The 16,913-nt window shown below is 42.4% G+C and overlaps 1 protein-coding gene across 7 annotated transcripts in view; it reads left to right on the plus strand.

Moving 5' to 3' along the window:
- neo1a (neogenin 1a) overlaps positions 1-16,913 on the plus strand; it is a 161,952-nt gene that overhangs the window by 47,388 nt on the left and 97,651 nt on the right. For all 7 annotated transcript variants that reach the window (XM_083940586.1, XM_083940589.1, XM_083940587.1 and 4 more), the window contains exon 2: positions 6,924-7,247. In XM_083940586.1, coding sequence (XP_083796712.1) covers positions 6,924-7,247 — 324 coding nt within the window. The remainder of the gene's footprint in view (positions 1-6,923; positions 7,248-16,913) is intronic.

Below are 16,913 nucleotides of genomic sequence, written 5' to 3' on the forward strand. Positions count from 1 at the left end.
CATGAATCATTCAGCAATGGAGGGCTATTTCCCTGCTTTTCAGAGGATTCAATTTTCTGCTCAAACATTCAGCATGTTTTTCCAACTGTGTGCAGAGACATAAAAAGGATCTACGAGTTTGACTGACTCAGCTTAAGTGAGAAAATGGTAGGATTCACCAAAAGCCAAACAATCTCTCTGACTGTGCTCTCCAGTCATGGCCCTTGACCCTTTTTAAATGCACCAAAATGAATTTTGACTCGATTTCTCTCACAGGCACAGTGGGTCCTTCAGACGCTCAGTCCAGAGACTTTGGACATTCATTCATTCTCATTCAGCTTATTTCTTCCTGACTCAGAAGTTGGAATTTCCGATTTCCAATTACAAATGAACGCAGCATAACCGTTGGTGACTATCTGGGCCGACACACCAACCGCTGTCAGCAGCGTCACTAACATGGCGGCTTATTTACATCCAGCCCGCGAATGTCGCCGCAGACACGGATATTGTAATGCTAAGGGAAAGAAAGGCCATAGAAGTGCTTTCACTAGTGGGTCATAGGATCAGTCACCAATATTTTAACTCACTCTTTGATAGATAGTAACTTAAAAGACAATTAAATAGATGAAAGTCTTACGGAGTACAACTTTAAGTGCAACCCTAGTAGGAGCTGCAGCAAGAATCCTGTTCTCCAAGGTGGTCTTGGGTTGAGCTCGAGCCTCTCACTGCAAAACAGGAAATAGGGGTCAGTGTGTGTGGTTAATGGGAAAGAGTAATTAAGTACTCATTAAATACAGCTATACTATTGCACACAGTGTCATGCCCTTACATAGACTCAAAATAACACACGGGACGTGGTTGTTTGAATTAGATTTTTTTCCGGACTCTCGCACTTGGAGCTTTTGCTAATCCTATTAACAGGCAAATGATTTGAGAAGGATCTGTTTCCTCATCTGATTAAAGAGAGACCGACATTTGTATTAGAATGACATTTTCTGGCAGTATTCAATGAAACCCAAGCTGATGGCGTTGCAGTGACCCAGCCCCGCCTGTGACCCTGTCATGTATTCTCCGGGCCTCCAGAGTTTTACAGTGGCAGCGAGCAGACAGGATGACAGAGGACTGCGAGCTGAAAAAATTGGATCCTTTCCTCTTTTAATCTGCCAGTTGAGCGGGTGCCAGCGCAGGACAGCCAGTGTGCGCCAGGCGCCCCCAAATCATTTTGTCCATCCCTTTATGGTTTGGCCTTAACCTCTCATTTCATCAACCACTGTGGGGAACGCTGAGAATACCAGAATCGGTGGGTTGTGGTATCCCTGATCATAGCTACCTCCCTCAGGCATGTCAGGCATCTGGCATCAACTCTTAACAGAAATACGTGACTGGCCAGACTAAGTGTGACAAAGTTGTGTTACAAATCTCCAAAACATGTGCAACAACCTCTCCTTTTAACAAATTTTTGTCATTGTGACTCTTTACCTTTAGTTTACCTTGACTGTTTATCCTTCCAGCTTGGGACTCTCCCATTTCTCAAGACTCAGTTTAACAGAGAATGTACTCCGTAGCATTGAAAACACTAAAGCTTCTTAATGAATGTGCCCTCTTCTACTTTATTTCTATTACCTGGTAATGAAATCGTTGCCTCCACTCAAATTTTGCTTCTTTGAATTATTTCAAGTCAAGTGCCCAAATGTCAATTTTGACCAAATGAAAGGAAGTAAGCTAGCCGCCTGAACTAGCAGTCACTCGATAATGGGATCCTTGAAGAGACCTCTGTACTCATCCTTTGATTAGAAAAGGAGACTTATTCCTTTTTTCTCCCAAATAGATAACATACCACAAATGAAGAAAGTTAGCTGTAGCTCTTTCTCCAGCTCTATTAAAGACACCTAGGTCCTGGTCTCAAGATCATTGTTATTTCCCTGAGGTGTTTCTTGGTGACAGATGGCCTTTAGATGGGAGTTTGGAGAGATGGGAAGATGAAAGATTCTGCAGAGAAAGAGACATGTAATCGGTATAAAGATAAAGGAAAGTGTGGGAGGGAAGCGGGGACAACCATTTCCATTAGTGTCATTAAAGCATCCACGGTGCTGAGAGTGAAAGGACAAACAGTGGAGGGATGGAAATAACAGAGAAGCAGCAGCTCAGTGAATGAAATGTTCATGTTCATTACAAAGGGGCAGCCCCAGCACCTCCATCTTTATGTGGAAGGTTTCATTCATCTGTGACGTGCTGTTAGGGGTTTTGTACTATCTACTCGTTCTTTCCCTATAAATAGCTTTAAGATCAGAGACCCAGTGAGTCATTATACAACCGGAATACAGAGCCGAGTGTGAAAATAGTATTCCTACATAATAAGAAGAATATCTTTATTATATCCACCCTTTAAAAGTGTAATTACCATGGTTGTAAATGCCTGTCAAGTGTGTTTACTTTTCAGGATATCCTTGTCTCCGAGTCAAGCCACAGAAGGGCCTCTGTTGTGGAAAATGGGACTGGTTTTGAGAGTGCTCTGCTCTGTCTCAAGAGCAGCTCAATAAGGAGAGTAGTCAATATGGCTGCTCTCAGGCGGTGGGTCAATGAGGGAGGAGGGTTCCTGCTGAGCCAAGGGTAGAATAGGAGAGAACAGGGGGTCTTTGTGTGGAGAGCAGACCCTCACCCACTCCTCTTTACTGCCTTTTCTGGGATATTGCACTTAACATTGAGAGACTGACTGTGTATTCTTCTGCAGCAGTTGTAAACTGTGTATGGGGTTGTAAATAAAATACATGTGTCATAGAAAACATGTTGCACGAGTGAGTTTTCCGCATTTTACTTCTTCAGACTACTCTGGACATGACAGAGTTGTTGCAAACCCTCAAGCAAAAACGTATCTTTACATGCATTCTGTGAACACATTACCACACGCATGCACGCACGCACGCACACGCACACCTCACTTTGGCTGTAAACCCTGTAACATCCAGAAAGATGCTCTCAACAGTGGCTCGTGATGGGATATACAGCACAAACTCCACGTCTCCATTCTTCCTCTCTCATCTGAGAGCAAAAGAGAAACTGTGAGACAGCAGATCAGGGTACCACCTTAAGCTGGGCTCCCAAACCTTTTATGACTGCTGAGTAAAGTGGATTTGGGACAGAGGTAGCAACCCATACTTATCAAGCAGACAACCTCATTTTCTAGCCCTTTGCTCCCCTCTCCCTTGTTCTCACCGGTTGCCCTGTGTGTGGTGGTTCCTATTTCTCAAAGACAAACGGGGGCTCCCACACTGCTGGGCGTGAATAGATTCAACTTCCCGCACTGTAATGTGGTTTCTGACACCGCCTTCCTTCTTTAACTCTGCAGCTGTGTTGTTAAAAGCCTGCAGTGCTTCAGTACTATACATTCTGGCGTAAAGATGTGTGTGTTCTCCACTGCAATCGTAATAAAGATTTAAGGGAAAATGAATTTTATTCAGGTCGAGTTACAAACCGTCATCTGGACCCATGCATATTATTGATGACTACATTACAAGACCAAATAGTTTTTGTACAAGAGAGAGAATCCCCTGTTGTTGTAAAGTTCACTTCATCTTCTTTTTTATTATGTGCTGTTTCAGCAAGGTTTGGTTAGATATTTCCCCAGCACTTGAATGATGCAAGGGAACATATGCTTTGTTGAGTTTTCTTTCAATGAACACTTCAGAATACATCAAGAAAACGCAGCTCATTCTGTGGGTGTTCATTTGAAATTTTATTCAGCCGCACCCTTGTTAGTTGCCAAAAGTAAACTTTTCCTTGACTTTGACCTAAAAGTTGAATCTTGTTCGTGTCTGTGACGGTGAAGTTTTTGCCTTTTTTTCTAATGAGTTTGTTTTCAATCAAACGCTGCAGACAAAGATCCTTGCTTCCTGCGGAGATGTTGGCCTTATACAGCTCATTTGGCCCGCCTGCTCGTCTTCCCCACAGTCCTACAGGAAAGACAGTTTGTGCTTGTTAACCTTTTAATATTAACCACAGACCAGCCTTTTTCTTTGGTGAAATTGCTTATGGTTGAGGCTCAGAGGCCTGTATTGATATTTGGGCTTTGTTGTTACTCCCAAGGGACCCAATAAACAGGTGAAGTAAGAATATTTGGTATGTGCTCCCATATATTAAACCTCATTTTCTAAAAATAATTTGAGACCGTTTCATCAAAATGCAATGAGAGGAAGGAGAGGATATTGCACACCAGGATTTGGTTCATGTCCGATTCTATTCCTGGAAGCATTTCTTATGATTTTGACTTTCTCTACAATGAATGTCAATACAAAACATTTGGTCAACACTTTGGGGTTAAATGAAAGCTTTCTGGCAGTTTTTCCTCCAATTATTTGTTTAGTTTTCACAGGTCCAGCTTTGATTACGCTGCCCCACCTTCATATGGTGGAGTTTGGACTTTGGCTACTACAAGGGGCATCGTTGTTTGCTTTCTTGTCTGTTTGACTGGTACTGGTGGTTTTAATCGGGTTTTGGAGTAAAAATATTCCAGGTGGAGCTAATGAGCAGCCATTTAGCTTGCCATCCATCCCTCACATCCCCTTCTTTATCTCCATCTCCAGTCCCATCTTCTTGTCATTCCCCTGCCCTGCTCTCCTGACAGCGGATGTTGTGTCTGCAACTGAAAGCAGATGGTTCGCCATTTTGTTTGACAGTAGAGCTGAAGCTAAGCCCTCCCCTACTGCTCCTGCGTCGGGGATAAAAAGCTGCTAAAGGCAGCTGTTTTGGCTCTGATAGGATGCCGCAGGACCCTCAAGCCCATTCAGTTTTCTCCTCTGATAGAGAGCAGCTGAAGATGGTCTTTTGACTGGAAAGGAGCCAGGCTTGGGCCTGGAAGCTCTGCCCAACCCACACACCGACTGTTCCAGCAGTGTAAAGCAGAGATGATTAAGCATGCCATGGTGCCTCTGGTCTGCAAGAGTGACAAATTCCCTCCCCTGCTACTCCGCTGTGGTCGCTCTCCATCTGTCAAATACACCATTGGTAAAATACATTTTCTGGTGTTGTCACATTCTGCCCAGTATTTACACTAGGCCGCTCTGAATTTATCGATTTCCTTAAATCAGGTGCTTACTGCAGCCTAATTTGAAACCACTCGCTTGCTGCTAAGAATTACAGTTGGAAATGTGTTTAAGATGTGGCATATCGTGTTTCTTACTGCTGTTTATTCACTTGAATCTCACATTCACCTCTGCCTGAAAGGATTTTCAAAATAACTTATTGAATGTGTGAGCACTTGTGCTGTCTTTGCATCAGCAGATCTAATAAAATTTGTTATCCTGAAATTAAGCTCTACTGGTCTGTAGCTGCACATTATTTGCAGTAAATCTGATTTGAAACTTGCCATTTCATTGATTCATTGATTGATTCATCAGCCCAACAATGTCCATTGGGAACAGAATGAGGACACTCCCCCCCCCCCCCCTTTTTCTATTTTTCCCCATCATCATCTTAGTGTCGAGATGATTGCACAGCCTAGTTGGAATGCTGTGTTGCATTACCTTTATTTCCTATTGTGAAAGTGGAAAATATCTATTCAATTCTGTCGTCTTCTGCAGCGTTTTGCTGTAATTGTTTGTGCTTTCAAGAGCACTGAGGACAAGCAGCCACATTGCCACCATAATGGACCATGCATTACACTGCTTCTCTCTTCGGATCTCACACTAGGGAGTTTGTGCCGCAAGGTAGAGAAATTACCTCCCAGTAGTTAAATAGCTGAACCATTGACATAGCATCTCTCTTTACTGTCTTCCTCTTTTTCTGTCTCTTTCTGGTCTCGCTCTCCCCTGGAGACGTGCCATTTCCTTAGAAGAGAGCAGGCATATTTTAAACTGCATTTAACATTCAGCCACTTATTTCATTCCATCCGCTGCATTATTAAAATACCTTCATACCCTCTTAATTATTTTTCTAGCTCCTTTCCATCCCTGCAGTACTGATAATTGGTGTTATTTATCTAAACAATACCACTGTGTGACTCTTTGGGTGGGAGCGCTTGAATAATGGATGAGGACAAATGCAAAGCAACTGCACTTACTCTGACTTTGGCACTATCCATGTCAGTGCGATGCTACCATTTATGCTCAAGGAAGGAAATGGCAACCGCGTTCCAAAGTGTTTACTCCTTTCCTGCACTCTCTACTTATAATAAAGCAAGACGTGATATTAACTTGCCAGGGAGGCTAGACTGGGTTAAATTTGTCAGTTCCTCTCGTCCAATTCCAGTGGGGCTTGTGGTTTCATAATGAAAAGCCTCTCGGAGTCTCTGGGATAGACTGAGGCGCAGTGGCTGAAAAGATAGAATGGACCAAAAGATGTTTGGCTTTGGAAACATTTCATTGACTGTTTGGAGCATTTGGAGTCCTGTAGTGTCCTTTCATTTTTTGCCACCGGCACATTTTTTTGTGAGTTGGATTTAAAATGTTCCATTGAATCGGAGTGACGTCCTGGGAGATGTGATTGCAGTCGCTTGCCATGTGGTTAAACTCAAGAAGCAGCTTCAATACTAGTCCTTTGTCTTCTAGTCAGCATTTTGTAGCCCTCTCTCTCTCTCTCTCTCTCTCTTGAATCCTCTTCTTCAGAATACATGTATGAAATATGCACTCATCTGTTACAGCAGTTACATACACATGCCTCAATGTTTAGACATCACAACAGCTAATGATAGGGCTTTTCAGACAACAGCGTCTGCAGCAAGGATCAAATGTACACTTCCAACATCAACAGCAAAGTAAACCCAGGTTGATATAACATCAACTATCAACATTGGCATCAGCTGCAGTGACCCTGGAACACATCAGATGTTCAACAATAATTTTCATTTGACTTATTGCCTGTCGCTCCTCGGGCCCAAGTGGTCTGAACGTAACCTTATGTCTGTGTAGAGTATCCAGCTAATATTTCTGTCCTCCCCCGTTTCCCTCCAGGTTCAGCAGCGCAGCCCTTCAGCCCCTTCTGGTTCACAGTGGAGCCCCAGGACAAACTGGCCATCCGGGGCAACTCTGCACTGCTCAACTGCTCGGCGCACAGCGACACAGCTACGCCGGCACGCATAGAGTGGAAGAAAGACGGCACCTTCATGAGCCTGGTTTCAGATGAGAGACGAAACATACTTCCCGATGGCTCGCTGTTCTTCACCCACGTGGTCCACTCCAAGCACAATAAGCCTGATGAGGGCACCTATCAGTGCGTTGCCACTATCGACAACCTAGGATCAATTTCCAGCCAGACGGCCCGTCTCTCAGTAGCAGGTAAGAGCTGCAAGATTTATCACCTGATACATTTTTAGAAATACCAAAATATGGAAAAAATGGAAATAAGTGACTTATACATTTCTACATGTGCACCACCTTTACACACCCATCGTACACCTACATAAGTGTTTTCTCTTGTGCTGGTTGACGAGACCTTAATGACTAATATGTACAGTAGACACCTGGTTAATAAGTGAAGACACCTGTTTATACACGCTTGTGACCTCACCAAACTCCCAGTTTAGCTCTTCCTTGCTTTCATTTTTAGTTTTTAGTTTAGATTAGTTTATTTAGAATATGTGAAAAAACAAAATTTCATAAAGAAAAGGAAAAAAAAGGCAGAAAAATAAATGTACAATAACAAAGTATAACAAAGTAAACTGGAAAATATATATTCTGTTTACATATCTGAAAAGGAGTGAGAAGAAGTATAAACTTATTTTATTCCACCCCTTTTTAATAAATATTACTGAAATAACAGTTACTGAAATATTTGGCCTTCTACCTATACAGTAATAATAACAGTAATAATAACTTCCATTTGTCATTCTTCATTTTTACCTAACAAACCACAGTAACTTGATATATACCTGTGTGGATGTGTATAAAAGAAAGCGTTGATACAAAGTTATAAGTTACCTGCATATTGGATGGCCTAATATACATATAGATGAGACATAATCATTTAAAGAACTACTTATCACCTCTTTTTTATCTCTCCTCACTCTAACAATAATCTCAATTTTTAATACAGGATTCAAGATGTTATGAAATGTAGTATTTATATACTTAAACCATTTCTTTGACATGTTTTCACCTCCACGGCTATGTGACAAATGCACACCCATGTGACGTCCGTAGGTGTGAAGAAGTTCTTTAGTTGCTTATCCTTGTGGATTGTTTTTTTTTGTCCTTGAATTTCTTAGCCATTTTATTTTATACTTCTTCTTTTTTTTTGTTACCATAAAATCCTTCACCTTGCTGGAGCCCAGATGCATTGCCCTACTGGATAAATGCTTGTAAAATAGTCTGTTTTTCAGTTTCTTTCATGACTAGTCCGACAATGTGACCTTGTTCAGTTCGGGAACAGCGAGTGACGTGGGATTATTAGGTGTTTTGAGTAAAGTCGTGCCCCGAAATTCAATTTGCAGCTGCAGGAGCCACAGAATGCATTTAGTGTGTGCTTTCTGCTTCGCACAGCCAGATTTTAAGTCTCTCGACTCGAGAGAGGCTCCTTGTTGACAATGGAATTGTACAGCATAAGCCTCTCGGATACTGAGTGCCTGTGTGACGTTACTGTCTGACAGTGATCCTGTCTTTTCTCGTAGGCTTTTGAATTACAAGTTAATGAGACAGTATATTACTGAATGAAGATTTTTTTTTTCTCTTTCACTCAGAGTTCAGTTGTCTGACTGCATGTGCAACTTGATCTGTCTTGACAAAACTCAACATGCAGTGGCCTATTGTCATGGTGCTTCTGTTTAAAAAGAATACAGCAAATAAAAAGCATTTAACCGTGATATCTTGGACACCAGTGGTACACTTGTATTGAAACTTTGAGAGATATTAAGACGCCATATAGCATTAAAATTGTAACATTTGTAAGACCCTGGAGTTGAATTTCAGAGATGATATATTTACTTGTTTCCTTGCTACAGCTGCTTCACCTATTGCTGACCCAGCATCAACAGACAGCGTGGTATTGGCTTGGTGTTATGTACAAACAATATGCTTCGTATAAACACAAGCTTTAGCCATTTTCACTCTCCACACAAAATATCTTAATGTTGATGTGATAGTAGATAATTAGAGTCGGGCGTTTGTGGCTGCCGTATCTTGTTCCGAGTCTGCCTGACCCTGTGGTCGCCATGGCAATTCTCCTGACGGATTAATAGTCTGTGTACATTAGAGGAAAAAAATGCAGGTTTGGGTGTTTTATGTAATTAGTGTATGTGTGAAAGAAGTAAATGCTTGCTTATGTGTGTGCATCTTTAAGTCTGTTCAACCATAGCTGGACAGTAGACAATCCATCCCGGCGCCTCATCAATACTGCATTGACGTATGATACAAAGGGGACTTGTTCAGCTCCTGTGCCAAGATGAGTTCTGCTATCGGACAACGTCACAGCCACTGGGATCTGCCTGGGTCAACCATGATGGGATGTTAGATTCAATCAATTTCTACTTGAAGAGGGGGAGCAGGTGAAATCTGTCGGCTATTACAGGCACAGACACTCACACACACTCACACACTTTTCACATGGAAATTCCTTCTGGTAAAAGCTACAACCATTGTGCACATTCATACACACACACAAGTGTTGGAGCACATTAAGTTGTTGCATTTATGGTTCTTCTTACACAATCACACACACATGCACAAGCACCGATGATTCTCCAGCTGGCTGGCAGGTGGCCAATAAAAAGGTTAACTGCAGTGTAGAGAGAGCAGGCCATTAGGCCGCAATCAGACCCAGGAATGATGGCGGGGGCGGGGGCGGGGTCGGCGTGACCTCTCAGATGTAATGACGGAATAAGTCACGGATGGCTAGCACGGCAGGGAGCATATCTGACAAACACCGGGGTGATATCGCAGATTGATTGCGAGGAGACGTGCGGCTCATTCTTGTGAAGGAAACGCCTCCACTTCCACGCATCGCCACCGTCGCCATCACCATCAACACTACGGCACTTTGCTCCTCAGATTCATCACTTCGCCTTTCCAGGCTCCCGCTCTCTTCAGGATTCTTTTCGACGGTGTTTATGTGCACGAAACATGTTTGTAGTGGAAATAAGATGAGTAGGACAGGACACATGTAAACACAAACTTTCCCAGCCGGTGTAATCACAGTCACATGAACATGTAAGAAATGTTCCACATAACTACGTTACATACACGTTTAAGTCAGTTTAAAGAAGTCGCTCGATTCCTTTTCTCGCTTTATGCTTTTTTTTTTATAGGGACTCAAGCACCAGAATAGAATAAAACACTGAATAAATGAATGTGATAATTTTAATTAACACTTTGGAGTAGTGCTAGAGTGAGAAGTTGATTTAATCAGTAAGTCGACATTAACATAAAACATACATGAAATAAACATGTTATGTGTTTTCTGCAACTATTAGTCCATTCATTGATTAGTCGATTTGCAACTGTTTTGATAATTGATTAATCGTTTCAGTCCATTCAAATATTTGATGGTTCTCAAGTGTGAGGAGTTGATCAAATAAAATCAAGTATTAATTGATTATTCGATAAAATTACCAGCAGATAATTTGAAAATTAAACTGTTGTTGCAGTCCCGTACACCCCTGTGGTTCTAACTTACTAATATATGTAATGAGTTAGTTGAAAAAAAGTATTATATGATATAATATCAGTGATAGAACAATTGATTATGGAAACAAGATCGTTAACGCAAATTTCTAGTCAAATTATTCACATGGACTTCACATTACTATGTAGTCTGAGATGAATATTTTATTATTATGCTTTGTGATCTCACACACACACACACACACACACACATGTGCGTATGTATGTATATATATATTTATATATATATATACTGCAAACCATTATTGAAATAAGGTATTCTGGTTGTTCACATCTTCTCTTCTCCATATTGCCCGGCTTTGAAGTCTCTCTCCGCCTTGTGTTTCCTCTTTGCTCTTGCTTTGTCATCCAGTCTGTCTCTGTGTGTTTTATCCTGTGTGTGTGCACAGTCAGATACCGTTGAAACACAAGCAGACTCAGAAGAAAGAAAGGGGGAGCGTGGCCTACTGGGGCCCCAGTCTTATGTATTCAGTTTGAGTCTCTGCGAGAGAAAAGGAGGGGGGAGAGAAAAAATTACAGGGCAGAGAGAGAAAGAGCGGCATGCAGCAGTGATGGCCGGGACGTAGAGCGAGACGCAAGTAATGAGAAATCCCATCTTTACTGTCTGCTGTTCTCCCACACAGCCATCCCTCCTCCCACTGGCACGCTTTGAACTCCTCCTCCTTAAGAAGAGCTCAAAGTGAGCCCCACCTCACCCCCACTTAACAGGGAAACCCTCAAATGAGAAAATGTAGATTTAATTTAGCCCTTTCTCTCTTTCTCTCTCTCTTTTGTTCTCCTTTCTGACCTGACGAGACAATTCTCTATTTGAATATATCTGCTTTTTGTTTTAGTTATTCTGTGTCTGCCCTATCTGCTCCTCTCTGTTTTTTCTAATATTCCTCCCTCTCGTCCTCTCTCACCTATAGGCGACTGTGGTACGTAGAGATAACCAAAGCCACTTATCACTTTGCTTTGATATCAGGTTTCAATGAAATCTAATTTCTCCCTCCTCACAGTAGTAGAAATTATAAACTGAGCAGCGACACTCTTCATGTGTCTCATGTGTCGCCTCACATTTAAGCATGCTCATCCTGTGATAGAGGCGGACGCCCTTTGAAGGACGGGGTTGTCGGCAGATTCTGTAATCCCTTTTTTGATGCATTTTTTTTGGTGGGGGTGTTGATCCATCAAGGACATGACAGCTTGTGAGAATGATAATGATGCGTCACTATTGCGTGGACAGCTCTTTGTGGTACTGTGTGAGACACTTTGTAGACAACAAAATAAATGTCAGACAAACATGGATAAATGCATTCATTTGCGTTGCACGGAGGTGACTCATGCCGTTTGGGCTTGGCTCGTATCGCTTGACTCCGTTCGGCCCGTCAGCCCAGCGCGGTATGGACCAGGACTACCTGCTTGAAAGCGTGTCTTCAGTGGCATGGCTTTTCAGGGCTTTGGCTCCATACTAGCTTTGTGTATTTTGACAGTCTTTTTGTTCAATATTTAATATTTTTAGTTTCATAAGGATTTTACTGTAGCCGTTCCTGTTCTTAGGTCGCAACGACCGCTGTTGGTGTTTAGGATGTGGAGAGGCCGAGAGGTCACAGAGCTGATGCACAAGTGTTTGATATGACCTACGCAGTTATCATCAAGTGTTTAGTTCAATACTATCTGAATCATCATAATAATATCAACATTTAAACAAGTACAAAACAATAAATTTGTTTAAGCACAGTCCCTTTTGAGTCCTTTAAAGTGGACTGACGGGACCAGCATCTCTGTCACACTGTGAGGGGCCCGTGTAAATGTGTTTTGTTAGCTATCTCAATCTCTGAGATAAATTATTTAAATCTTACCTTCATGGACCGTAAAATATTCCACTCATCATATTCATTTTTTTGGGACTGTGTCAAGAGGTCTTGTAGTTTGGGCTGCTGTTGGCTGACCCACGGGAGCTGGACGCCATCATCCCAGACCCTCCAGTTCCCCCGTCGGTCGCCCCAGTGAGTTTGAGCTAAGCCCCATTAAAACGGTTGGCTTTGTCAGCACCGTTGCCGTTGTTAGCACTGTTAGCTACCATTTTGACTCAGCCACCTCTGTGTTTTCTTGTGATGTCAGAGGTGAGAGCCTTGTGCACTCTTTCCTGGCCCACACATGAAGGTCAGGTCGTAGAGCCCCTTTGTCTTATTATAGCCCCCTCCGTCAATAACCAGTTTTCTTTGTGCACTAAGTCCGTGTCACCTTGTGTCATTCCACTAAACTCGCGCCGATTTAAAACAGCACACACACAAGGGCAAACAACAAAAGTGTTATCTCAAAGGCTGATCTGGTTCCAGCAGAGATAAAGCCCAATCAGATGATGTCCGACCACTCACGGAGCTGTATGCATTCATCCTACTTATCTTTTCACACAACCCAAAGAATACTCCTACTACTCCATTTCATTCGGGACTCTTTCTCCTTTGTTTCACTTCCTCGACCCTTTCTCTCACTGATTCACCTTCCTGTCCTTTCTTTTTACCTTCTTTACTACCTCTCTCAGCTCCCTATTTTCTCTTTATTATCCTTCCAGCCCTCCAACCTCTCTACTGTTCACACACACACACACACACACACACACACACACACACGCACACGCAAACGCACACACGCACCCATTTTGCAGTTCTACAGTGGCTGCACCCGAGTCATAAAGCGCCAAAATGGCAAACAAACAGTAATAAATCTCAAAAACAACAAAAAAAAGCATATCCCTCATTCTCAAAGGAACCCCCTGAAAGAAATACATCAACCATGTCATTGTTTTCCTCTTATAAATTTAAGCTTTTGTTTGTAAGTGTGTGCACGTGAGTCTGTCCACACCAAGCTGGCTAAATAAAAAAAAACAACTAATATTTCCTTCTCTCTTCTCCTGTGTTCACTTGTCATCTACAATAAGACAACATTTCACACACATAGCAGGTATGCATTGATAAAACACTTTCCTCCCTTTAATCTGAAAACTGTTGTAGTTTGGACGGGGTAAATGTGTCTTTAAAAGACCATATGTCTGCTCAAATACAATTAAGAACAAGTAAGTGATAATGAAAGTGATTTTGGAAAGCAGAAGATGACTGAATGGAGGTTTAACTGGCTGACACCACGTGGAGTCACCACTCTGTCATTCCCACATGCTGCCGAGTGACTACTGTAATCCACTTTTTTGTTGTTTACCAGTTAAAACAGGAAAGGTTCGGGAATAGCAACCCCCAAACGTCAGTATTGATTCTGGTAGCTGTAACAAGCGTGTTTAGATTTGCGGTTGGCACCTTGGTGCAGACTTTCTCTTAGCCGAGCCCGTGTTTGTGTGCACATTTCCAGGTGCAGGTGCTTCCCCCTTATGACCAATTATGGGCTGCTTTACTGGTGAGTGCCGGGGTCGTTGCCATGACGAATGGCTCTGACCCGGAAGCAGGGTCAGGGTCGCAATGGTGTTCCATTACCCTGATTTCCATCTGTCTCTGGTACATGTGAGGAGAGATGGGAGAGGCTTTAGATAAAGCAGAGAGGGGAAACTGTTGCAAACCTGCACTTCCACCGAGGTGCATTAATCATATGTGGAGCAGAAAAATGAAATCATTCAACTGCCCTTGGAGAACAAGTAATGAAAAAGAAAAATCAGTAAAATGGTGTTTTAAAAAAAAACGGGGAGGGGAAACATGTATTTAAGCTGCTCTAGGAGAAGAGGCTGTAAAGGCGACGGGGAAACAGGACTCAGCTGAGAAAATATGATGTGGGAAGTCTTGGTTTAGGATGGAGCTGTGGGGAAAGATCCATCTTTTTTTCTCTCTGGAGGACGGCGGCAGGAGAGAAGTGTCGGCAGGGAGTCTGTTGGGCTGGAGGTAGATGACAGCTTCCATTTTACGTGTATTCACTGACTGATTAGGTCCTCTGGGTAGGTGGAGAGCCTGATGGAGACAGCCCTATCTCTACTCTCCAGACGACACAGTGCCTGGTGTGGGTTTTGTGTGTGTGCGTGGGAAGGTACAGCCCTGCCTTTAATTGTCTTTGTATGTTTCTAGAATTCTTCTACTGTATGTGACATGTCATCTGTCAACATGAGCTTTATTCTCATTATATATTCAAAGTTGAGCACCAACACGAGGTTTTATATACACACACACACACACACACACACACACACACACACACACACACACACACAGCTTCATATACTACACTGGAGATTCACCATGGTGGAGATGTGTTATAACTTTATCGTATTTTGTCTCTTTATTTGGTGACCACATGAAATGTTAATGTAAAAGTTCTTAATTCTTAAAAGCTATTATCTTTTCTTTTAAGAATAGTTAAATGTATGACCAAGAGGCCAGAAAAGGCAACTGTAACACCAAAGCTAAGCGGTATCAGACCTGTGTAAAACCTAACCCATTTACATCAACTACAAACTCAGTCTTTTACCCATGTTATGTCTTTAAGTCGTTTTCACATATGAACCGCGGACAGTGTTAAGAGAATCAGGTCTGGAGACGGTTTCTCTTTGACACGTGCAGCACACAACCGACGAGGTGTTTACCACTTGGTGTAGACGTGCAGGCTTTGTCTACGCGCTGTCAGCCGCATCATTTACTCCCCATACATGACGCAGTTTACAGTGCGCAGACAGAGACAAATCTAAATCTAGCCATACACAACCGAGTCTCTCGCTGCTCTTGGAATTTGTCTGATGATTTTGGCGTCGGTCCTCACTGACAGAAGGTCCTGAATGTCGTGGTCTCCCCAGTTAGACATTTTCATTTCGTTTCAACTTTGCCTTCTTCATGTAAATCCCCTTTGTTCTTCACCGTAGGAGGTTAGTTTTGCTCCACTGTTGGTCGACACACATGATACAAACGTCATCAAGACGCCCCGTTCAACTCTGTGGATACACCGGACAATAAGAGGCTGTATTTACACATGAGCCCACTCAGAGATTACCTGGACTTTGTATTGGGGAGCTGGTAGGCTAAACTTGATGTCTGGTCTGACTGAATGAGATATTTGCGTCGTTAATGTCTAGATCATTTCAGTTTTTCAGTGCATGTTGAGCTGGGTGTGTGCCAGGATAGCTTCATCATTAATGTACTTTTTAGTGGACACAGACAGGAAATAGACTAATTCCTCATTTAGTTGATTCTTTATCAGTGTAGTGCAAACTTGTCTTCAGAGGTTTTTAGATTCAGATGGAGCTTTGCTTCTGTGCCAAATGATGTAACACTGCTCAAAGAGTGTTTGCCAAAAAAAAAATACAAATACCTTGGGACATTTTCTTTACTAGAATGAAGCTGCATTAAGGATTTCAGATCATAGTGTAATGTCCCATTGAACTATTTTCAGACACTTTCTGTGCCTCTATGCATTAGCTGGTGAAATGACTGTGTTCTAATGAGAGCGATAATTGACTGCTGCAGTCAGCAGATGAAGATAAACCTGTGCGTAATGACTTTGCCAACTTGCTCTGTTCCTCCATTACCTAAACTTCTATTCTCAAGTGTGCCTAGTACTTTTGCCAATATGTGTGAGGCATCTACACTTGTGAGGCCCCTTCACTGTCATTCACAACCTCAGGGATTTCCCTTAAACGCTCTCATTTTCAGTTCAGTCCTGAAGGACAGAATCATGGCGTCAGTGAGAATTTGGCTGCTGGCGTGATACGTTAAGCAGCTTGACGTTTCGCCTTTTATTGATGCTGTGCTACCATCTGCTTTAAAATGTTTACTCGTCCGTTAGCGCAGTCTCTCGCTATTCTGAATTGCCCTTCAACAGCTACAGTGTGGGATTGACTTCAAATATATGTCAAAGCCTCCTGAAACTCAGCTTGACACGTTACCCAGTTTCCACTAAAAGATGCTGTAAACTAAGCAGATTTTCAGATGTGGTATCTTGTCAAGTAACACATCAGAAAATATCTTTTCCACCAATCAAGTGGAATAAACAGCCTCGACTTAACACCAAGCTTGCATGGTTTTGGGAAAAAACACAGATAAATCATCGTCGGCAACTTTCAATACTTCAAACAAGCCATTAGTCTAAACAAACACATCTGAATAATTGCATATTCTTTCGTATCTACAGCGCCTGGATTCTTGTTGCTCAGGCCTGAGCACAATTGCATGGCAGTGATGCTGCTTGTGTACTTGTGTTTTGGCAGGGAACGGGCACGCAATGCTCATTAAATGAGTAGCTTTGCTTTAAAAAGAACATAAGGCTAGAACAGATGACCTGAAGGAGATTAGTTTCCGCTGCAGCATGCAGTTCTTACCAAAACAAATTCCTTTTACCATTTTGACTTGATTCTTAACT

Source organism: Echiichthys vipera, assembly GCF_963691815.1.
Source record: "Echiichthys vipera genome assembly, chromosome: 1".
Classification (NCBI taxonomy): domain Eukaryota; kingdom Metazoa; phylum Chordata; class Actinopteri; order Perciformes; family Trachinidae; genus Echiichthys; species Echiichthys vipera.